A 26,053-nucleotide genomic window follows, 5' to 3' on the forward strand; every position below is an offset into this window, starting at 1 on the left:
TTCTACACACAGCACAGGGCCACTTCCCAGTTCTTTCCACCTCACCACATGCTTTACCACTTGCCATCACCTTCGTCTTTCCGATATTCACCTTCAGACCTTTTGTCTCCATACATTCCTTCCACGTGTTCATCTTTTCCTTCAGTCCATCCATACTTTCCGCAATCAACACCAGATCATCTGCATACAACAACTCCCACGGTAAACCCTCCTTTACGTTCTGAGCCAGCACCTCCATCACAGCTACAAATAGTAGTGGACTTAGTACCGACCCCTGATGCACTCCCACCTTCACCTCAAACTCACCACTGTTCCCGTCCTTCGTCCTTACAGCTGTGCGCGCTCTTTTGTACATTGCCATCACTACTCTGATCAACCATTCTTCCACTCCTAACTTCCTCAATGCCCATGTCAATACTTTGCGTGGAACCCGATCGAATGCTTTCTCCAGATCAACAAACCCAAGAAACAACTTCTTCCTCTTCTCCATGTACTTCTCCTGCAACTGCCTCACAATGAAAAGCGCGTCTGTCGTTCCTCTTCCTGGCATGAATCCAAGCTGCATTTCGTCGATCTTCACTTTCTTCCTTATCCTCCTCTCCAACACGCTTTCCAAGACCTTCTTTCCATGCTCCAATAACTTTATCGCTCGGTACGAGCCACACTCCAGAGGGTCACCTTTCCCCTTGTATAGAGGGACGAGGGTACTCAGTTCCCAATCCACTGGAATGCGGCCTTCTTTCACCACCAGATTACAGATCTCTGTCATTCTCTTCACACCCCAACTTCCTGCTGCCTTCAACATATCTCCCACAACTCCCGTCGGCCCTCCCGCTTTTCTACCCTTCATTGCTTTTATCGCTTCCTCAACTTCCTTCTCAGTTATCTTCTCTGCCGGTCCTAAAACTGTGTTACTCTCTATGTTGCCATCCCATTCATTCTCTGTATTCAACAGCATTTCCATATATCTTTTCCATCTTCCTTTAATTCCATCTGGGTCGACAACGATTTGTCCCACTTCATCCTTCAAGCAACTCACCCCCATCACATCACACCTCTCTTTCGCTATCTGATTTGCAATCCTGAATACTGCTTTCTGACCCTTTTCCGAATCCAAGCGTTCTCCGAACATTTTCCTACATGCCTCCTGCGCCTTTGCTACCTCTTTCTTTGCAGCCTTCCTGGCTGCCTTATAACTTTCATGCTCTGCTGTTTCTGCTCCCGTACCCTTCGCCTTCTGCCACTCCTAGAACTTCTTCCTCTTCTCGCCAATCCTCTTTCTAACTTCATCATCCCACCACCATGTTTCCGAGTGCGTCGGTGGTCCTTTTGTCCATCCACATACCTCACCAACGGCTCCCAACAGACTAGCTTTCATTGACATCCAACCACTTTCAAGCTCAACCACATCATCCTCGACCCTACTCAGCCTCTCTTTTAATGCCTCCCTTACTGTCACCTCTTTCAACCTCCACACCTTCATTCTCGGTTGGTACTTCACCCGCCGAGCTCTCCTCGCACCTTTCACCCTTACGTCGCAGACAACCAAGTGGTGCTGTGAAACAGCCTCCTCCCCCGGGATCACCTTTGTGTCCCGGAGGAGCCCCCTATCTCGCCTACGCACCATCAGGTAGTCAACGGTTGTCGTCGACCCACCTGACGTGTATGTAACAAGCTTATTATCCTCTTTCTGGAACTGAGTATTACAAATCAACAAATCAGCTCCATCAGCAAACTCCAAAATCCTTTCACCTTCTCCATTTCTCACACCATATCCGTAACCCCCATGAACTCCGTCAAAACCATCCATACTCCTTCCCACATGTCCATTTAGGTCTCCTCCTACCACAACAACTTCCTCATCTTTCACGTTTTCCATCAGCTTCTCCATCGCACACCAGAACTTGTCCTTCTCTTCATTGCTTCGACCAACCTGCGGAGCATATCCCGAGATGACGTTCACCAAGAGCTTTCCAATCATCATTTTCACCATCATCAACCTATCACTCACTCTAGTCACACTCACCACACTGTCTACAAACTCCTCAGAAAACAGGACACCAACACCATTCATGCCCTCCAGGCACCCTTGCCACACAAACTTGTATTTCTGTCCCTGCCTACCCTTCACCATTCTCACACCACTTCCCTTCCATCTCGTCTCTTGCACACAACATATGTCCACTCTTCTTCTGACCAATACTTCCACCACTTCTCCTGATCTCCCTGTCATTGTCCCTACATTCCATGTCCCAAACCTCAGAAACCGATCTCCACTTTGGGCTGTACCCTGCCCATATGTAGTTGTAATTGTCATGGTTCTCTTTTTGAGGCAATGTTTTTTTATGGCCGGATGCCCTTCCTGACGCCAACCCTCTTAGTCGCCTCTTATGACACGCAGGGATACGGCGTACCTATTCTTATCCAGGGTACACACCGGGAAACGTTTAACACATGGAAATTCTGGGGGGTGGGGGGGAGGGCGGCGTCAGCATCACGGCTGCGGTTTAAACATATTTAAATAAATATTTAAACAAAACCATGAAAAACAATCTGGGAAAAGTCTCTAAGTGAGAACGTGGATTTGAGAAAGCAGGAGCAGAGGTGAAAGAAAAACGAGATATAGGGGGCGGGGCACAAGTCGAGACGAGGAGGCCGCACGAGACACCAGGCCGCACGAGGCGTGAACAAAGAAACGACTAATTACACACAAATTTGCAACAACTACAAAACCAAAACCAAATAGAAACACACAATAACACATACACAACAAAATACCCAGTGGAAATTTGACAAAGAAACGAACGGGAAAACACTCAAACTTTGATGCCATGGGGAGATCGAAGCAAGCCCCGTCGCTCGAGGGACCGGAATAAATCTTGTTATTCCTTTTCTTCTGAATTCGACCGTTTCTGTGATTTCCCTCATTGGGTAAGCGTGGCACGATTAAGAACTGCTTGAATCGGGGTCTAGTCATTGATAACGGCTCGGGTCACGGGTTCGCTACCGCTCGGCGTATCCACCAACACCCGTGATTCGGGCGAGGCTTATCTCCTCGTTTCAGGGTAGCGTTAGTACTTAGGTAATAGCGAATCTGATCCTACAACCCTATTTAACGCTGCCCGGAAAGGACGTCATAGGCCTCGGGTCCCGTCGGTCAGTCAAAGACATGGGGACTAATCCCCCCCCCCCCTTTTTTTTTGTATACTGAATCGAGGCTCGTGAAAGAGCTGACATTTACTTCACAAACAAATCAACCAGACAAACAAAATATATAAAAAGAGGGAGCGGAAGACAAGAGAAGGGGAAGCACACAAACACTTGAGAGCACACAACATTTAAGAGCAGGGAGATGTGTGGGAGGGAGAGGGCTTGGGGGGAGGAGGCGTGGGAAGGGGGGGGGGGGTGGGAGAAGTATAAAACACAAGGACACCAAGGACTTCCAGGACAGAAGTTGGTATTTCAAAAAAGTGGAATTGGGGTGAAATTAGCGGGGATAGAAAAGATCAAGGTTTTGGATGGGGGAAGATAAGAGATGGTGGTGAACAGCTGTTTTAAAGACTTGGAGGGTGGAGTGGGATTGAAGAGAGTGAGGGAGTTTGTTCCAGAGGTGGGAGAAAAGAGGAATTGAAGGAGTGAAGGTGAGCAGAGAGTCTTGATTTTGACAGTTTAACCATAAGAGGGTTGCAGGCAGATCTTGTACGACCTGTAGGAATATTTGCGGGACAGAGCCCAGAGAGAGCTGGGGGGGGCAAGGCCAGAGAGGAGTCGGTAGAAGACGGAAAGACCACCAACCTGCCTGCGGTGAGTGAGTGAGAGGCCCTTGGAGTTAGCTTAATCGCGGGAGATTCCAATTATTCTGAATGCTTTGGTTTCAACAGCGTGAAGACGAGCTAGGTGTGAGGCAGGAGCACCAGCCCAGAGGGGAGAGCAGTATTCCATTGAGCTGCGGATGAAAGCCTTGTATGTGGTGAGGAGCTCAGGTGTGCCAAGGAAGGACTTCGCACGACGGAGGATGCCCAGTCGGCGACTGGCTTTGGAGGCCAGATTTGAAATGTGGTTTTCCCAGGAAAGATCATGGCAGATAGTGAGACCCAAAAGCTTGAGTGACAGAACTTCTTGGAGAGGATTATTCAGAAAGTGGATGGGAGGGTTGTCCAGTCGGTCTTTTCGGAGAGACATCATAAGAGTGTGAGATTTGTCAGGATTGAAAGACATGTTCCACTTGTTTGCTCAGTCTGTGATTTTGTCAAGGTCTGCAGAGAGTGAGGAGGCTGCAGACTGCCGATCTGAGGGATGAAGAATGGAGCGACAGAGAGTAGAGTCATCAGCAAAGAGATAGAGAGGATTTTCAAGAGAGTCAGAGAGATCATTGATGAAGACCAGAAAAAGCACAGGGCCCAGAACACTGCCTTGGGGAACTCCAGCCTGAACAGGAAGAGGAGATGAGAGAAACCCATTCAGGGCCACACGTTGACTAAGACTAGAGAGGAAGTCCGCCAGCCATGCGTGGAGATTTCCAAGGATACCAAAAGAGGAGAGTTTGGTGAGCAGAGCAGGGTGCCAGACCGTATCGAAGGCACGTGATATGTCAAGGGAGACAGCTCTAATTTCCTGTTTGGCATTGAGGACCTCCATCCATTGTTGAGAAAGCAGAAGCAGCATGTCCAGAGTAGAGTGACCAGGTCTGAAACCAAATTGATGATCAGAGATCAAGCCATTGGAGAAGAGGAAAGATTTCATATATGAAGCAATGATGGATTCCATGACTTTGCTGATAATTGAGAGAAGGCTGATTGGTCTGTAGTTGCTGGGATCTGTTTTTGCACCTTTTTTGTGCAAAGCGGTGATGTTGGCAGATTTCCAAGCAGATGGCAGATGACCTTGAGCAAAAGAGAGGGTGAAGAGAACAGAGAGAGGGAGTGAAAGAGCGGAACAACAAGGGGAAAAGGGGTAAGGGGAAAAGGTAAGGGGAAAAGGGCGGTGCAGAGATCCGCAACAATGTATGTATGTATGTATGTATGTATGTATATATATATATATATATATATACATACACACACACACACACACACACACACACACACACATACAACAAGGTCAGTCCTAAAATGCTGCATTGCATTGCATGCAGCATTTTAGGACTCATGAGACTGAATGCCATCAAGAGCAAGTCATTGTTTCTGATCAGATAGCCATTCAAGGAGGAACCCCTCAATACTATTAGTAGACTACATGGAAAATAAAGCTAGGCACCAGACAGGATCGAAAGATGTCTATAGAGATAACTCTGATCTCTTATTTGAGATTCCATGCATCCATCCAAGCATGTGTACAGACTTGACCAGATGTCAGCAGGCACGACATGCCTCAGATGGTAAGATGCTGTATACGTTTGATAGCAGGTGAGCTTTATGCCGGGCTCTGGCTTGTCGAAAGACTGACAGTGGTTGCGAGGTATGCTGAGTGGCATTAAGTTTCCATCAATTCCACATTGGGCTGTCCAAATGGAAAAAGCAAACTGCATTTCCATGAATGCCTCACCACATACCTCCGTGTACTAGGGTTTAATGTTGAATGGGACAGTTGAAGATTTGAAGGGATAAACTGGTGAAGGAGATTCTGTTGAGGCAGGAATTCCAGGATGTCAGGAGTTGTCCTCAGGCAATGGCAACAGAACATTTACTGCAGAATGTTTAAAAAAAGTTTATTACTTGCTTGAAATTTTTTGTGTTCTAACAAGTACTAAAAGCCATTTCTTAAATCCTCGAGAGGCACATATTTTAAAGCTGGCCTCAAGAGGCAAGTACCACCTCAACACCCTCTCTGCAGACTCACGTCATCCCTTGGTACTTCTCAACTCACAACATGTACAAGGCATTCATGCGGAGCTTTATGGAGTACGTCTTCCCACCGTCGGTTGGAGCTCCTACGATATCGTATCTGGTGCTTTTCGATCCTGTAGCACCCAAAGCTACGAGGATCATTGGCATGTCAAAAGAGAATGCCAGATTATGCTCCTTCCAAGTGGCTAAAGCAAACTGCATTTCCGTGAATGCCTCACCGCATGCCTCGGTGTACTTGGTCTAATGCTGAACGGGACATTTGAAGATATGAAGGGATGAACTGGTGAAGGCGAGAGATGCCTCTGCCATTATACAGTGAAACCTGCAATCTGCCATTACTGGTGCTGATTGTTTGGTTTCACTGTAATTTTCCATCTCTGCTATTACGTTGCATCATCACACACTTTCAATCACCCATCTCAATCCAGACCTACACTTGCTCGATCAAGCTTATAATCCAACCCACTACTTATTTGTCCATACAAATTCAGGTGGGCAGCTCCCCTATATTCCTTAATCCCTTTCTCCAAATCTTTGGAACCATCTTCCAGCTTCTCTCAAGTTTCAGTCCTCCCTTCAGTCATTTGAGCTAATCATATTAAAACAAATCCTGTGCTTACTTCTCATTATGTCTACATACCCTAGCTTATCTTCTCCCCCGATAATAATATCTTCCATATATTAGGCTGGTCCACCCACTGCCATTCTCATTCCAAAAATATTTTTGGGTCAAATGTGCTTTGGAATGACAAATATTTAAAATTTATTCCCTCCCTACTTCCTTGGCACCAAGCAGGGCCAGGCTGTTGTTATGTACTGTATTTTGGATTGACACAACATTTTTAAAATTTATTTTCTTTGTATACATAATCGAGGCTCGTGAAAGAGCTAACATTTATCACACAAACAAATCAAACAGACAAACAAACAAAGTATATAAAAAGGGGAGTGGTAGACAAGACGGGGAGAGAAGGGCAAGCACATAAACATAACATTTGAGAGCAGGGATATCGGGAATGTGTGGGAGGGAGAGGGCTTGAGGGGGGGTGGGAGAAGTATAAACACAAGGACACCAAGGACTTCCAGGACAGAAGTTGGTATTTCAAAAAAGTGGATCTGGGGTGAAATTAGCGGGGGTAGAAAAGATCAAGGTTTTGGATGGGGGAAGATAAGAGATGGTGGTGAACAGCTGTTTTAAAGAACTGGAGGGAGGAGTGGGATTGAAGAGAGTGAGGGAGTTGGTTCCAGAGGCGGGAGAAAAGAGGAATGAAGGAGTGAAGGTGAGCAGAGAGTCTTGATTTTGGCAGTTTAACCATAAGAGGGTTGCAGGTAGATCTTGTGCGACCTGCAGGAATATTTGGGGGACAGAGCCCAGAGAGAGCTGGAGGAGCAAGGCCGGAGAGGAGTCGGTAGAAGACAGAAAGACCACCAACCTGCCTGCGGTGAGTGAGTGAAAGGCCCGCGGAGGTAGCTTCATCACGGGAGATTCCAATTATTCTGAACGCTTTGGTTTCAACAGTGTGAAGAGGAGCTAGGTGTGAGGCAGGAGCACCAGCCCAGAGGGGAGAGCAGTATTCCATTGAGCTGCGGATGAAAGCCTTGTATGTGGTGCGACAAATGAGCCGACAATGCCGACAATGCCGACAATGAGTCAATGGGCGGACAAACTGCCCTTTACAATTGGCGAACCTCAAGGGTACAGTTATTTGCATTTGCGTGTTCTAGAGATGGCTGTTTCATCTAATTTTGTTAGACTCGTTTCTCTCTCCTCACTGGTGTGGATACAAGTTGCTTGTCTGCTCATGATCACCATTTCGCACTTGGCAAGAGTCGATGGAGGCCATCATCCCGGAGTGGATTGAAATAAGCTGGTTTGATAATTTATTGAGGACCCATGTGCTAACACCAATGACATGGCAGCAATATCCATTTGATTATTGGAATACCAACCCACTCGGCTGCAGGTGCAGATATGCAAGTATGCACATCTAACATACACACGACAGGTGGCAGTGACGACGTTAACATAGGAATGCTCAATGTAGGTTATCACCAAGTGACGACTCCATAAACTTCAGCACAGTGTTTCAGAGGATCACTCAACGTGACAGCAAAAGGTTAAACTACTGCCTGGCCCAGTTCCTGGTGTGTCACTGTTTGGACGGAGCTCATTTTGACAAACTGTACACATGCCGTGCCATAAGTGAAAACATTTGTGTGAGAAAACAAAGAAAGAATGCACAAAAGCAGTGTGTGCCTAAGATGGCCAAACTGAGCAATGGTTTCCATAACAGTTCTTCTGTGCATGAGTCTGAGCTGGGTGCAAAATTAGTCATCCTCACACCACAACTCAAGTGGCTCCTTCTTCAAACCACATCCAAATTGGCTCAAAATCTACAAACCTGAAATTATTGGCATGGTGATAGTGTACATAATGTACATGTACCACTAACTGAATGCAATCAATAATGAGCATACTTTCATGCAAGTCCAAAGGGAGCTTAAGCAAGTGAGGGTAAAGGTAAGGGCGAAGGGGGAGTGATGCGACATGAAAGCAGCATATTCATTTGTTGATGCTGCCCATGGGGCAAAACAACAAACATGCAGTGGGGAGGTCTGGGCAAATGTGGCGGGGGGAGGCAGGATGGCTGCAATAGAGTGGGAGTGTGCAGCTGCTTCCCATCAGCTTTCCACTAAATAGGCCTCTTTGAAGGGAGAGTGAAACCAAGGCATGCTGTCAGCAGCGGCTATGGCAAGCCTCAAATGAGCCCGGAACGTCATTTTGAGACCTTTGCACGAGTTTGGAGGTGGCACTGGCCTAATGCCAGTGGTTCAAGCTGGTGATTACCTTACGAATGGGACATATTAGGTTGATTGTGGGGATATAGATATTGTATGGCAGTTCAACTGTGGTGAAAAGGTACAGCTGTAAAAGCCTGAAAGTAGATGCCAATGCCTTACAAAAACAACCACATAAATTATACTTTATTTAAACAGAGAGCTATAAATCACATACAATTCCTACACAATTTGGATATGGGATTCATAAGGAATTAACATTGGAAAAATTAACCTTTCGGTGGCTCTTCATCTCGATCCAACATGCAGAAAGAAGATGAGAAATTAATAACAAGAATGACAACACAGTGGTCACAACCTGCAACATGATACCACCTGACCACCCCCACTGTCCCCTTCCACCCTTGCCACGACAGCAGTAAAGGAAGGGGTATTATGCTCCTGTTTCTAGTATTTAAATTAGCCAAAAAATATGTGCAAACATCCTGCAAAAAACATTTGGACAAATATAATGTATCCGTGAACAAAGTACATCCGTTTTAATGCACATTTATGGTTGACAACTCTTTTCTGAACAAGAATAACCACCCTGTGGTCACAACCTGTGACACAAAAAAAGCATTTTTCACCTCCTCTGTCCACCCAACTCCCTCATCTTTGCTGTTGAAGGTATTCATCTCCGAGGGTCTACAGGGTTTGGTTTAATATCAATTACGAGTATGACGGACAACTGGGTCTGGTTTCATGCAACTAGTACACCCACTCCGTACAGGAGGAAGGGTCATGTTATTATCTTCTCTGAGGTATAAAGATTACAGTAGATCTAGGCTCGAGCATCAAGAACATTGGGGTTACCAAGTGTTCAATTATCACGTTTGTTGTAGAGAGCTCGCCAGCTTGGCGAGCCACCAGCTCTAATCACCAGCTTGAACCACATCAAAAATGTAGTGGTCTGAGAGGGTCATTAACCAGTGTGGCAGCTACATTCAAGTGTAAGGTGTGCACAGGGGGAGCTGCAGATGGAGGAAATGTTGAGTTGGATCTTGGAGACGGCGTGAAGCTGGAAGGTGTGAAAACATTTTGTTACCTAGGAGACATGCTGAATGGAGAAGGTGGATCAGACTCGGCAACGGTTGCTCGAGTGAGATGTGCATGGAAGAAGTTTCGGGAACTGAGTGGCGTGCTGACGAGGAGGGGAGAGTCATTGAAGCTGAAGGGAAAGGTGTATGCTGCATGTGTGAGAAGTGTTATGACTTATGGGAGCGAGACATGGGTAATTAACGTAGAGCAGCAACGAAGGCTGGAAAGGGTGGAAATGCGAATGGTTCGGTGGATGTGTGGAGTATCGTTGAGAGAGAGGAAGCCAAATGATGAATTGCAAAAGATGATGGGAATAGAGCCTGTGATGGATGCTGTGAAGAGAAACAGTTTGAGATGGTTTGGTCATGTGTTGAGGAAGGATGAATGTGACTGGTTGAGAAGAGTGATGGAAATGAATGTGGAAGGAAGTAGAGGACGGGGAAGACCGAGAAAGACTTGGCTAAAGATGGTCGAAGAAGAAATGCGGGCCAGGGGGTTAACAAGGGGAGATGCAGAAAATAGGGCAAAATGGAGAACATTGTCATGGGGACCGCAAGGCTAACCCCCGCTCTTGCAGGGAAAATGGCCTTTTAAAATGCCCGTTGTTGTTGTAGAGAGCTCGCCAAGAGGCTTAAGCATTCAAGCAAGCACTCCATTCAAAACCGTTGATAAGTAATGTCTGGCTTGGCAAGTGCTAAGCAAGCTGCTTAGTAACTGAACACACCCCGGGTTTCTTGCCTTTCAGGTAAGTGTAATTTCGGGCAATGAAAAAACTCCATTAGTAATGGGTCGATTAAAAAACACCACCGTTTAGAGGCCATTTTTTATTTCAATGGGTCGATTGGTTCGGTGGATGTATGGAGTATCGTTGAGAGAGAGGAAGCCAAATGATGAATTGCAAAAGATGATGGGAATAGAGCCTGTGATGGATGCTGTGAAGAGAAACAGCCAATGGGTCGATTGGAGAACGCATATTTAATGTGCATATGGGGCCGTTCAAAAAAGTACGTAACGCTATTTTTTATGAAGGCGCGTCGAGCTTGATTTAACCTTACAAATAATTTAACACTCGACCCAACCAAAGCCAATGGACATCTGATTCAACAAAGGCTATATTCAGCAAAGGCCTGCAGGCCAGTGTTAGGCCCACCAGGAAACAAGATGGTGGCTATATCGTTTCGTCTGTGTGCCATGGTGGATAGAGTCAAGCCACAGAAGTATGTGTGATCTGGCAGCTGTCCGACCAATGGGTGCACATTTCAAAAATCGACCCCCAACAATAACAACAATAAAAATCGACCCCCAATTCAAAAATGACCCCAGCAGCAATGCGAAGCCTGCGACATGTCACAGGTAAACTAGAGAGGTTCCAGGGAACCTGAACTCAACTGGTCTATATCAATATGGTTAGAATATGCATAATAGAACCACAAACTATATAGTTTATATGTGCTAAAAATATATGACAAAAATTGATTTTTCAATATGGCCACCCTGCCGCGCTCATTTTTGGGCGTGCAACGCCCAAATGCATTCCCAAACTTGTTTATGTCTTAAAGATGCTGCATAACAAGTTTCATCAAATTTAATTAATATTTGTGACTTTTAGAGCAAAGACGTCGAATTGTTTACAGACAGACAGACGGACGACGGACGACGGACACTGGGTGTCGACAAAAACTCAGCTGGACATAGTCCAGTTGAGTTAAAAAGAACAAGTCAAAGTTAACCAGTCAAAGCAAACTCATTTTTAAAGCATTACAACCGTTTCTTTTAGGTGAATAAAGGAGCGAGCCAATGAGGGATACATTTGAAACATTAAATGAGAAATACCCAGTGGTTATTTGTATATTGCGTGGAAGTAACTGACTAATATTAAACGGATTTATTGGCCTGTCCCATGCACAGCAGGAGACGGGGTTTTGGTGTGTGTGTGTGTGTGTGTGTGTGTGTGTGTGTGTGTGTGTGTGTGTGTGTGTGTGTGTGTGTCCAGGCTGTAACTGTTTTACCATTTGAGTTTTGTCATCAAATTTTCACCAAAGCTTTATTATAATACGGAGAAGACAAATCAATAATTTTATCAAAAGGTTAAAGGTCAGCGTGACATAAAATTATCAATTTTCATCCAATTGACCTGAAATTTTAAGAATTTACATATTGGTCACTGAATTGGTTTACAAATCAAAAGCTACAAGCTGATTGTTTTTTTTAGATCAAAAGGTCAAAGGTCAAGCTTTCATAAACTCACCAATTTTCACCCGATTGACCAGAAATTTAGAGAATTTCCATATAGGGTCACTGAATTGGTTCACTAATCAATAGGTACGAGTTGATTGGTTTTTTTAGATAAGAAGGTCAAACGTCGAGGTTGCATAACATCGTCAAATTTCATCCAATTGACCTGAAATTTTAGGAATTTACATATTGGGTCACACAATTGGTTCACCAATAAAAATCTAGAAGCTGATTACTTTTTTTTAGATCTAAAGCTCAAAGGTCAAGTTCGCATAAAATCATCAATTTTAATTTTGTATTTATTTTTAACTGTTTTCGTTATTTTGAGCATACAGAAGAAGAAGACGTCTGAATACAAACGTACGCGGACAAGCTTTGCATTTTCAGATGCTTTCTCGTATTATATTATATTCAGAAATGTCAGTTATATTCACTCGTTAACGATATTCACAACCAAAGAATGGTCTCCTTAAATAAAAGACACCATGCGGCAGAGACAACAGGCCCATTCAAAAGCATCCTTGGAAACTGATGAACAAAAGGACAAAGTAATGGTTTTCATTTTGTTAAACAAACAAAATACAATTAAAGGGAATTAAAATATTAATTGGAGGGATAGCAAGACTCATCTCGTTTACGACCCTTTGATTGAACGTCGGTGAGATGCCAGAACATTCTATCAACCCTTTGTTAATTAGACAGGATCTATCACAACTTATGAATGGGTATTCCATTCATACGTCCAGGATTTTCAAGATGAACTTTCACATAGCCTGGGATTATTTAGTTAAGGACCACACATGGATATTAACCAGAATGGGATGGATCTCAAAACATTTGGCTGAAGAAGAAAAAGAAAAATAGATCCAAGTATTAAAGAAAATTCCTCTAAAAAAACATCGGAAAGTTTACTCTGAGATAGTTCAGAAGCAGGCCAGGGTAAGTTGGTAACAGCATGGGATACAATGTCATTCCAAAGCAGCATGTCTGGAGTTTCCGGCCAAAAATCCAGACAAAATGAGTCAAACAGGAACTGTAGTGGCTATCCAAAGAATATTTTAGAGGCCCTGCCAAATTTCCATCACTGCAATGCTCCAACGATGTGTTTCAGAGAATGAATTGCAGAACTCTCTTCATGAAATAACACCGGTACCATTCTTTATCGGCCTGAGGATTTAGTGTCTGTAAAGAGCTAATTGTGTGGTACCGTCTGGCTTAGTTAGGATGGATGGGATACCAAAATGATATATTTTTAAAAACAGTCAAAACAGCTCAAATGAATGCAGCTGGGATGTGTCACATTGTAAAGCAATACAAAAGTAGGGTTGTAATTGAAGAAACTTTACTTAGGTTCTAAAACCATTCACAATAGATTGGTCTCCAAAGAAAAGTCATTTGTGCAGAATTTAGGGCATCTACCTGACAGACCCGCTGAATAAGGGTTCACGATTCTGCTAATGGGAGTAAGTTTGGTTTTGTCTCATAATAACTCTGGCCTCAACTAATTCAGAAATTCCTAATGGAGACGAGACATGATACAAAACAACCACAAAACAAATAAACATTTAATTAAATAAAAATACACTTTTTTTTCCTGCAGCTCTGATTGATGATGGCGGTTCCCCAGAACCTCCCTTCAATTCCCCATAACCGAAGTCCTGCAGGTTGTATTATTAGTATCCACCTATGGTTAGAGTTCCTGAAATCGGGGTAAAACATTAGTATGTCCATTACTATAACCAAGTTTACTGGATGTCTTTGTATATTTGCTGTTTTGTCATTTGTTCCAATGATGCGATAGATCGATCACCTGTGGTCTGGTCTGTCTGTTCGGTCCATGAGCCTTCTCATCATTTCCCTCTCCCTGCAATACTTTATTAAACCCTCATTAGAACCCTCCTTTGTTTCTCACACCCTGACTGTACCTGGTTGATTTATCTTCTGACCCAACCACCTTTCTCATGTTATTTTACCTCCATATTACACTCACCATCAGCTCTCCCATACTTCCCACTCATAAATTTATTGAAAGTTACCAGCAAAGAACCCACCCGTAAGGACAGGTTGATTGCACCACCTTCATGATTTATAACGTGTAATACAGGTTACCACCAGGTGGTGTTATACGGTAAATTTACGTTGAGAGAATTGGGGTCCTTCCACCTCCCTTAATCCAGGGGACCACTAAAAAATTTTTTATACCCCCTAAAACATTCTCATGCACACCCCGAGTAGAACCACCAGTTTTCAACTCATTCCGTCCAGCGGTTCAGTTCTCATAATGGTTCCTCTTCTGGGAGCACATTTTTTTTAACTACTGAGAAGTTATTTTCTGGGACTAATCTTGTTCTTGGTTTACATAAATATCTAATCACTTGAAAACATTGCATAATGTTTCAGACTCCACCCTATGCAAGACTCTTCCTTGCTTTTCCAACAGGAATCTGTGGCCCCCTTTGTGCTAATCTAGAATTTTTTTTTTAAAAATCTGGAACAGGTAATTTAATACATGAATGTTCGACATTTTAACTTTCATCCCTGCATCTACTGTCGTGGCCAAAAATATTGGCACCCTTGCTCTTTTTTCAAATAATGCACCATTTCTTCCAGAAAATTGTTGAAATTAAAAAATCTTTTGATATCCACATACCGGTATGTATTTCCTTGGTTTGCAGTGGAACAAAAGAAAAAAAGGAAACCGAAAAAACTATTAAATCTTACCTTATTCCACACAGAAATCCTAAAATGGCCTGGACAATATTATTGGCACTTTTGAGAAGTTGTTGGAAGTAATTCGATTTCAAGCAGGTGATTCTCCTTTACTTTGGAATTGATCTCACCTGTGGTGAGTTGCAGGTGCCTACAATATAAAAATTACTCATTAAACCAGTTTGGATGGAGAAAAGGAGCCATTCTGCTGTTTTGTGCCACTGTGTGTACCACAATGAGAATGGAGAAAAGAAAGAAAACCAGAGAATTGTCTGAGGAGGTCAGACACAAGATTGTAGCCAAGCATGGACAATCTCAAGGCTACAAGTCCATCTCAAGAGACCTTGATGTTCCTGTGTTCACCGTACGCAACGTTATCAGGAAGTTTAAAGCCCATGGTACTGTAGCTAACCTCCCTGGACGTGGCCACAAGAGAAAACTTGATTGAAGATTGCAGCGAAGGATTGTTCGAATGGTGGAGAAAGCACCTCGATCAACTGCCAAACAGATTCAAGGTGACCTTCAGACACAAGGTACAACAGTTTCAACTCGCACCCTCCGTCGCCAACTCAATGAAAGGGGGTTCTCTGGTAGGAGACCCAGGAGGACCCCACTGCTGAGAGTGAGACATAAGAAAGCCTGACTGGAGTTTAACAAAACACACATGAACAAGCCAAAATCCTTCTGGGAGAATGTCCTGTGGATAGATGAGACCAAATTAGAGCTTTTTGGTAAAGCACATAATCTCTATGTTTACAGAAAACAAAATTAAGCCTTCAAAGAAAAGAACACCTTCCATGCAGTCAAACATGGAGGTGGTTTAGTGATGTTTTGGGGTTTCTGTACTGCCTCTGGCACTGAGTAACTTGAATGTGTGCATGGCATCATGAAATCAGGAGATTACCAAGGTATTTTGGAGCGCAATGTTCAACCCAGTGTCAGAAAGCTGGGTCTCTGTCGATGGTCATGGGTCTTGCAGCAGGACAATGACCACAACCCACTCCAAAAAGCACCCAGGAATGTTCAAGACAAAATGCTGGACTGTTCTGAAGTGGCCAGCAATGAGTCCAGATCTAGATCCCATTGAACACCTGTGGGGAGATCTGAAAACAGCAGTTGGGAGAAGGCACCCTTGAAATCTGGGAGAACTGGAGCAGTGTGAACAAGAAGAGTGGGCCAAACTACCAGTAGAGAGGTGTAGGAAGCTCATTCATGGCTATAGGAAGCGATTGACTGCAGTTATTTTGTCCAAAGGCTGAGATAACATGTATTAAGTCGAGGGTGTCAATAATTTTGTCAATGCCATTTCTTTTTATTTTCTGATTTAAAAGAATATATTAAGTTCTGAATCAAAAACAAAGGTTCTACAATCTTAACAGTGAAATAAAGAATTGTGGAGACCAAATACTTTTGTCAATTTCAACTTATTTTTAGAAAAAATTGTGAGTTATTTGAAAAAAGTGCAAGGGTGCCAATATTCTTGGCCACGACTAAGGACAGGCTCGGAAATTCCCCAAATTATGTGTCATCCTCTTTGAAAAGTACATTTCTCTCTTCTGGTATTCATCATCAGCTATAACCTGCCTTGGACAGATCACATCTTCAATTTGGCCTTCAAAGCCAGCCTCTGATTTGGAATTCTCCACAGGGTAACTTATTACTCTACCAACATATAATATGGTTTCTGCTTTTCACATTCACATTCCCTCCTCTCCCCCCCCCCCCCCCCCTACTGCCCGCTCCACCCCATTGAGGCTGCGGATTCCAATGCCCTCAGTTTCATTTGACATCTCACTATAGGAGGCCCAGTCTCAGCACTTTTCCAGATCTTTCTTAGCTCTGCTTTGGCTCCCCATGGAAATGTTCTCCAAAGGACATCCTCCTGTTTGCTTCATCCCATTTTACTGTCTGCTGACCATTTGCCCTCTGTTCCACCCTTCCACAAGCTTCAACACAAGTGTTAACAAAAAACAACCTTTCCCACTTAAATTTTGTGAATGATCAATTGTAAGGAAAACAAATGGGGGAATTTATTAATAGGCATGTCTGAAAGCATAGGAAGACAAATAGGAAGCTTGGACCAACACCCAAAAGGGGTTCACAATAGTCATGGGATTTGAAAAAAATGTTTATATCAATTAAACTGTTGAAACGCATCAATTGTGACTTTCTGTCCAATCATAGCTTGTAATGAACACTGACCTTGCATAGATATCGATGTGCTTGGGGAAGTCGATTCTGCAGGCAAGGATTTTCTGGTACGTGCCAAACGGGTTATCATCAAAGAAAGGCGGATGCCTGCAGTGGAAGACAAAACTTGTTCACCATACGATCCCAACCACATTACCATTAGCACCACCATGCTTCACATGAAGATTAATTTGTTCAAAGGAAAGATTTTCCCAGGTTAACCTTCTATTAAGTACATTATTTATCTCTTCAGCAGCAGCTGTTTCTGCTATCTTCTAACAAGTGAATGTTGGTGAACATACACATGATATTATTAATCAGTGTTTCAAAAGTAACAGTGCACCAAACGAAATACTTATGTTTCATGTGTTTGTTAATCTATAAAATCAATATGTATATTTGTTTACTTGCAGGTGTCCTTGACTCGCTCAAGCGAGATACCCACTAGCTGAGAGACAACTCAAGTGAACTTCCGCCAGCTGAATGTCAACGGTTTAATCCCAAGGAGTCCCATAATGAATGGTCCTAACATTGGAAGAAAGAGTGTTTTTGGTGCAGCATGTTTTTCACTGTGGTGGGAAGTACACTACTGAGGTGCATGATTTGTTTCAGGAGGAATTTGGCGAAGGACGATGGCCTCATCGGAATTATGTAAAAGCGTTGACTGAAAAGTTTTGGGAAACCGATAGCATTGCAGACAAGTTTTGAAGTGGTCAGCCGAAGGTCGTGACATATGTGGCATCGCAGGATATTGGCAACTGTTTGCAAAGAAACCCAAGAAAAATCGCTCAGCTGCTTGTCACAACTAGGTGTCTCACTGACCTTTACGTACAGAGATGTGTGGAAGTAATGGAAGTTTGTTCCCTTTAAAGTGCATGTTCTTCATGAACTTGCACTTGGATACACAAAAAAACTTCTGTCAATGGCTCCAGAATTTCATAGCAGAAACGGGGATCACGCTTTAGACTGCACCTTCCTTATGGATGAGGCATGGCTCCACATGTCTGAATAACCAGAATACGAGGATTTGGGGCACAGCGAATCCCCATACAATATCATAAAACATTGCATGACTAACTAGAATGGTACTCAGTAGAGAGCATACATCCGCCTCGTTGGCCATGCCACTCAATGGTGAAGAATCACTTTAAAAACTATATTACCTGGATCCGGATCTAATTCTACTAGCTGGATCTGGATCCAGATCTTCACAAAAATTGAATGGATTCTTCCTTGTCACACACACAACCTGTCCAACAAGTTTCGTCCAAATCCATCCATAACTTTTTGAGATATCCTGCAATGTATAGTTTTTGGCACCATCTCCCAATGGTGAAGAATCACTTAAAAAATTAAATAATTATCATATCCGAATCCATATTCAGATCTTCACCTAAATCGAATCAATTTGTCCTTGTCAGACACCAAACCGATCCACCAAGTTTCGTCCAAATCCGTCCACAACCTTTTGAGATATCCTGCTATGTATCGTTTTTGGCCCGATCTCCCAATGGTGAAGAATCACTTTAAAAATTCAAGTAGCCGAATCCGAATCGGGATCTTCACCAAAATGTAATCATTCGCTCCTTGGCACATACGCTACATCTCTGCCAAATTTCGTCCGAATCCATCCACGGCTTTTTGAGATATATTGTTCACAAACAAACAAACAAACAGACAGGGGTGAAAACATAACCTCCATCCACCTTTAGTGGCGGAGGTAATAAAAAATTGGTGTTTGATGTGCCCTTTCCACATGGCGTGTTATTGGAGCAATATTTTTTGAAGATACCGTAAAATCCATAAGGTAGATTAATGATTTTCTCCAGCAGTTTTTCAGGGAGCTAACTGAAGAGGAGAAACGAGATGGATGTTTCCAGCAAAAATTGTGCAGCAGTACACACAGCACATGCAAGCGTGCATGCAGTCAGTACAGTTTTTATGAAGATCGCATCATTTCTCATGGCTTATGGCCACCTCTCCTTCTTTAGACTTAATCCCTCAATACTTTTATCTGTTTAGAAACCCCAAAAACAGTCTATGAAAACAATTCCCATATGATAGAAGAGCTGAAGGCTAACATTTCAGAGGTTATCCATGGCATCCAGGCTGAAGAGCTGCAGCGAGTGTTTCAAAACACGTGTCGATGCATGCAACTTTAAATAAACGGCTCTGCCAAATTACGTCCGAATCCGTCCACAACTTTTTGAGATATCTTGTTCACAAACAAACAGACAGACACGGGTGAAAACATAACCTCCATCCACCTTTGGTGACGGAGGTAATGAAAGAGGTAAAATGGTCCTGACTTCTTAAATGGCTTCCACATGAGCATCATTTTTTGGCTTCAAAGATTTGACGATGAAACGAGGATGCAAAGTATACTAAAATGTTTCAAAAGTCCACCCATTTTACCAAAATCTGGCCAGAAAAAAAAAAAAACATTCAATAATCCTATTTTCCCTTATGTGCATAAATCACAATTTCATAGTAGCAATCATAATTCCTGAGCATGTTGGCGACGTCTAACCCTTCCAATTCCACTGCCTGAGTCCAAGAAGTCAGTACGTTGGGAATTCCAAGCATGGTTAGTTTGTTACAGTTGAGGCAAAAAACAAAGGCAGATCTCTCTAAAAAAACCACAAGTGACATCTGGAAGTACTCTTCCATAAAAATAAAAATGGATCCAGTTATAGACACGATGTCTTTCCACCAAACTTTGATCAATGCAAACTCCAATGAGATGCAAAAAACACACACCAGCAGTTAAAAAGGCAAATACCATAGGCATTTATTTTGCCATGATGCTGCTGTTGCAAAACTCACATATGTTTTTGCTCCTGTCAAGGACTCCACTGTTTACAATTGTTGAGCTAAATCCAAACTGTCCCATGGACAAACAAGAACGTTTCAGTCTACCGATACTAGGTAGTAATGTTGCTTAGCCCTACAGGCCTAGTCGTAGCCATGTACTGTGATTCGTGTATGTCGTGTGAATTAGGTAAGGTGAGGACAGACCAGAAAATATTTTGTACATGTTTGCATCCCATGTGTGGCGTTTAAAACCTTCTCGCAGCCCGCGATGGTTAAAGAGATGCAGTGATGCCAGCCGGCCCACATGATGTCACCTTCAGCAGCTGCTGCATGCCTCATGATTGGTGGGGCCAGTATGAGATGAGGGGATGCTTGGGCGCTGAGGGCATGGCCACAATGGGAAATGATAAAAGGGGCCACGCATGAGGTGGTCAATCAGTTGGAATGAGAAGAGGCAGTAACAGCGAGAAGCCTGTTGGAGCTGGTTCGGTGAATCAGGAGCTCGCAGGTCCGCTCTTCTCTCTGCCCCCCAATCTCTTCCTTCGCTCTGCTGGATGCTTCTTCACTTCTCTGCTGGGTGCCGCGGCTGTGAGCTGGTCCGTGCCGATCATGCAAGAAACCTGCTCGCCATGGAGCTGTTTAGATCCTTATGTCCTTTGAAAGAGCTTGCCTGCCCTCTCCTTCTGCCCGCCCCCTCCCCCCATTGTGAGTGAATGGTTGTATGCTTGCGTCGGCCTTGGTCCATTCTTTTGTATTATGTGTTTTTTGTACAATAATATGGTTAAGTGTATTTATTTATCACTTAATTCATGTCCATCTATCTGTCTTCTATGGATTCTCAATTCGTGTTGTTCTGTCTCCTTTAAATAAACTGGATTTTTTTTAAGGTCACATAATCGCCTGGTTACTGCCATTTACGCTCGCACAACAATTTCAAGCCAGTCTAATCAATCCCTGGGGGAGATATAATTTGTTAAACGTTTGCTTTAAGAAACCGGCAGGATTTGAATTTTGAGCGGTGTGGCAGGAGGGGAACCATGATGCTAACCACTCGAGTGCGATTCCCTTTAGTTTGGCCATTCGCAAAGCACATCACTTTGACGCGACGGATCCACATTAGCAGACCAGTCGACGCGACAACATACGACTATTTCGTATGCAGCCTATGGCTGCTGGTTGCATCATTGTTGGGAGTGCGGCTGATGCAGTGTCCCCTGTTTCCAGCACTACTACTCATTTTGCCAACCTCAGAAGCACGACAGGCTGTCAACTCACCTGGTGTTATTTAATGGCACGACAGGGGATCAAACTCAAGACCCTTTATATATTAAGCCAGCCACCTTAACCGTTTAACCAACACCGTGCTTGGCAACGTGCTTGGCAACCTTAATGGTTAAGCCAACACCGTGCTTGGCAACTTACTGTAGAAGACTTCTCTCCCAGGCAAACGTTACATTTTGCAAAAGGAAAAAGTACAGTAGTCAAAGTAAAGCACAGAGTTTACTTTCAAGTAATCATGCTAAAATATGTAATTTGGTGTCTGTCTGTCTGACCGTGATACATTCCATCGTTACCTATCCAATGCTAACCAAAATAGCCATGGGAATTAAGGCTCACACAATGGAGGCTGTAGCCACTTCATTTGATCACCTCCCCAAGGGGGTTTTCTGCTTAGGGCGAAATCTGTGTTAAGGTGTATGAATAGCTTATCGTGACATTCCATGGGGCACACATACCAGAAGTTCAAAATTATTAAAACCACAAACTATTCAGGCAATTCCATTCAATGTATGATTACCTTTTCAAACAGTTGCTACTGTTGTTTAACACTAGAGTTAAAAAAAATTTGGAGGACAGAATAAAGCACCCTTTCACTCCCCACCTCCCTTTCCGCTTCCCGAGAGAGTGGACGTTTCTAGTCAAGAACAAAGGTGTTTTGTTGACAACATGTAAATAGGTGTGATGTTTAACAAATTCTCGGCTCTCTGCTCACCTTCACTCTTTCATTCCTCTTTTCTCCCGCCTCTGGAACAAACTCCCACACTCACTTCAATCACACTCCTCCCTCCAGGTCTTCAAAACAGCTGTTCACCACCATCTCTTATCTTCCCCCATCCAAAACCTTGATCTTTACTACCCCCACTAATTCACCCCAGATCCACCTTGTTTGAAATTCCAACTTCTTTCCTGGAAGTCTTGGCAGTGTCCATATGTTTTATACCTCTCCCACCCCCCCCCCCCCCTTCCCATGCCTCCCCTCCAAAGCCCTCTCCCTCCCACAGTTCTCTCGATGTCTCCATGTCTCTCGGTCCCTGCTCTCAAATGTTGTGTTTGTGTCCTTCCCCCTCTCTCCCCATCTTGTCTACCGCTCCCGATGTTATTTGTTTTGTGTGTCTGTTTGTCTTTCTGTGTGATTAATGTTCGCTCTTTCACGAGCCTCGATCTTGTATACAAAAAAATAAATAAAAAATAAAAAATTAATTCTCAAAATAATGCATTTATACATTTTCTTACAACACAAACCTTTCCCACTCACCCCTGCACCACACTCAAACTAATAACACACATTTCAATAACTGACTTACTTTTATTGAAATCTAACTTTTTCGTTGACCTTATTCATACGAGCAGAGTACCCACCCGACGGGCGATCTTGTTCCAAGAGTGCAACACATTTTTCTGCCATCGGATATTTTCTGCTGACACAACTACTTTGACTTGGATTTCTTGCTGATTTCCTCTGGTAATATTGCTTTTGCTGATTTCTGTTCAACTTAGGTGTCCTTGGTTTTTGAGGCATCTCAATTTTCCAAAAAAGCAAGCGTTACGCCTAGGTCCCCCGTCGGTAAAGTGATGTGAGTTGACAAAGTGGAAGACGCAAGGCGGCCATCTTGGATTTTGACGTGGCAACCCAATTTTCAATAGCTTTCTTCCTTATGCCTAGATAGCCTGGTGTTGGCTTAGCGGTCAGGGTGCCGGCTTGGGATCCCAGGATCCTGGGTTCGAATCCCGGTCGATCGCTGAATTAATGCCAGGGGGGTTGACTCAGCCTGTCATCCTTCCGAGGTCGGCAAATTGAGTACCAGCTTGCTGGGATGAATGATCCCGGTGTGTACCCCGGTTTAGAATAGGTACACCGTATCCCTGCGCATCGTAAGAGCGTGACCAAGGGTTGGCGTCAGGAAGGGCATCCGGCCATAAAAACATTGCCTCAAACAGGGAACCATGATCGTCATGGGGCCCACAAGGCTAACCCCCACTCTAGCAGGGAAAATGGCCTTAAAACGATCATTCATTCATTCATTCTTATGCCTAGATACACCCACACACCAGATTAGAAGTTGGTACTTCACTTATTTTTCAAGATATTCCGCTCACAAGGTTCAGACATACATGGCGGCAGCCATCTTGGATGTTGACGTGGCGACCCAATTTTCAATAGCGTTCTTCCTTATGCGTAGATACACCCACACACCAGATTAGAAGTTGGTACTTCGCTTATTTTTCAAGATATTCCGCTCACAAAGTTCAGACATACATGGCGGCGGCCATCTTGGATTTTGAGGTGGCGACCCAATTTAAGTGTTCTTCCTTATGCCGAGATACACCCACACACCAGATAAGACGTTGGTATTTCGCTTATTTTTCAAGATATTCCGCTCACAAGGTTCAGACATACATGGCGTCAGACATACATGGCGTCAGACATACATGGCGGTGGCCATCTTGGATTTTGACATGGGTTGCACCCACACACCAAATTCGAATGCGGTCCTTCGCTTACGCACGCACGCACAAATTGAATTTGAATCACAAAGAATCACTTCCGCTGAGCTTGGGGACGACTAAGAAGAAGACCTTTGTTGGTCGAAAGCTTGTCGAAAATTAAAGATCGACCGTCCTGAAGCTACGTCCGCGTATGATTTAATCTCCCGATTACATATATATATATATATAGATATCAGATGCCAGGACAGAGCAATACAAACAGGGATTGGTACACAACATTGTTTTACAATACAAGCAAGACTAGAACGGCACTTAGTGGAGTGCATACTCCCGCCGTGGGTCAAGTTGGAATAATAAGTTTTGTTTAACATCCCCTCTCCCCAAAACAATAGATGAAAAAGAAAGTAGGCCCTAACTGCCAGAGAATTTTTTTTGATATATCTCGGAATTAGAGGAGAAAAACATCATTTAAGAATATAATGCATATAATAAGAATAATAAGCAGTTTATAAATAATAAGAATAATTAATAATAAGAATATAATAAGAATAAAAGCTTTAATGCAGTAAAACAGAAAAAAAAATTCCCCCCAAAAATTCCTGGATCCGGAATAATATCCTGAGCTTCACCAAAAAATAATCAATTCTTCCTTATCCCAAGGGCAATCATCCCACCAACTTTCATCCAAATCCGTTCAGAACTTTTCCAGATATCTTGTTCACAAACACACAAACACACACGAACACACACACACACACACACACACACACACACACACACACACACACACACACACACACACACACACACACACACACGATCGAATGCATTACTCCCTGGTGGGAGTAATAATTTAAAATGAATATGAAATACAGCAGAGAAGTACAAAAAAGGGAAACAAAAAACAGCCAAAACATTGCGGGACACTGCCAGTAAAGCTAGTACGACACTTGGTCGAGCATATATCTCTGCCGGGCTGAACACTTTACATTTTGTAGCCCACTGATAAACCGGATCTGGATCTGGACCGGAAGCAAAATCGAATTGGCTTATTTTTGGTCACCTAACCAACTCATCCACCAAGATTTGTCATAATCCGTCCACAACTTTTTGAAATACCAATATATCATGATATATACATATATATAGTTTTCAGCCCTATTTCTCAATGGTGAAGAATCACTTAGAAAACTCTAGTATCTGGATCTTCAACAAAATCTAATAAATTCGTCCTTGTCACACACCCAACCTGTCCACCAAGTTTTGTCTGAATCCGTCCTTGACTTTTGATTATCCTGCTCACAGACAAGCAGACAGGGGTGAATACATTACTTCAGTCCACCTTCGGTGGCAGAGGTAAAAAAAAACAACCCAAAGAGCAATATGCCGCAGACAAGGACAGAAACAACCATATGATTTAAATTAAATCCTCAAGTATAGTGGATGAAGAAAAGAAATCAGTTGGTGCTTTGAGCTGCAAAAATAGTAAAATAAAATAAACAAAATTAATACAAATAAGGATAATTTCCTGCTTGGAATAGGAATAGCACAGTGACTGCATCTAAATAAAATGTCGGCTAGTTCTTATTTTCCATTTCACGGAGTTTTAACTAAAGCCAAGTTTCAGTACAGTTTGTTACCCCATGTATTTATTGGTTAATTTGAGATTTTTCTATTGCACACATTGCTTGTTGAACAGGACAATCTTTTCTTTGTGTTTGACTTGTTTTCTCAAAACTATTTATTATCCTGACACAGCTGCTGTGTGGGGTGGGTGACTCCGAGACAATACTCTCTTGCACTGTGTATGCTTGGATTCATCTCATAGGTGTTCAAAGCTGTACTGCATGACATAAACCAAGCTGTAACACATACTTGCTTTATGAGTAGGTCGCCTTGTTCCTGCTCACTCAGCCATGCAATGGGCTTACAAAAGCTGCTTGACAAATCCAAAACGAGAAAACTTTCGGTCAAAAGTCTTTTAATTTTCTATCAAGCCCTAGCTACTCCACAACGCTGCTGCTGGGTGTGGGTTAAAGTCACAATTGTCAATGGGTGAGAAGCATGACTTGAATAATTTTTTTTAAATTGCACAACCTGAGTTAATTTTAATGTTGCATAATGAGATTATATGTTGTTGTTGTTGTTGTGATTATTTGTGAAAGACAGAAATCAAATAGTTCTTAAATGAAGCAAGACAGATTAAATATGATTACCTGTATATATTCTTACAATTAAATGGTGTGTCCATATTCCAATATGGCCAGCCTTATGGTTCCCCTATGGGATAATGCCAGCATTTTGGGTGCAACCCCCAGTAAACGAAGGAGGAGGATTTTGGAGGCATGGCATGTGGAGGAGTCTGTTGTGTCTCTCACAGAGGAAGTGTTGAACTTACCACAAGCATTTGGCCCTCTCATGCAGAAACGTTCCAGAGAAACTGCGTCACCAAGCATATAAATTATTACCTCGGTTGCTGTCACTTGGGTATATATTCTCACTTTAGGTTTGCGATGTATCCGTTTAGCTTAATTCATTTAAGTTACCACCATCACCTGGAGCAATTAATCATGATGTTTATTTTTCATCGATTTATTTGAATTATGCTATGTGTTGTTTGATTCACGTGTTATTTAACGGTTGTTTTAAAG

At 43.1% G+C, this 26,053-nt stretch overlaps 1 protein-coding gene across 1 annotated transcript in view; it reads right to left on the minus strand.

Moving 5' to 3' along the window:
• Positions 1-26,053, minus strand: part of LOC137435100 (cAMP-dependent protein kinase catalytic subunit PRKX) — a 100,566-nt gene that overhangs the window by 12,294 nt on the left and 62,219 nt on the right. The window contains exon 7 of the mRNA XM_078785121.1: positions 16,872-16,967. Coding sequence (XP_078641247.1) covers positions 16,872-16,967 — 96 coding nt within the window. The remainder of the gene's footprint in view (positions 1-16,871; positions 16,968-26,053) is intronic.

The sequence above is a fragment of the Myxine glutinosa genome, chromosome 9 (genome assembly GCF_964187855.1).
Source record: "Myxine glutinosa chromosome 9, kmMyxGlut1.1, whole genome shotgun sequence".
Classification (NCBI taxonomy): Eukaryota; Metazoa; Chordata; class Myxini; order Myxiniformes; family Myxinidae; genus Myxine; species Myxine glutinosa.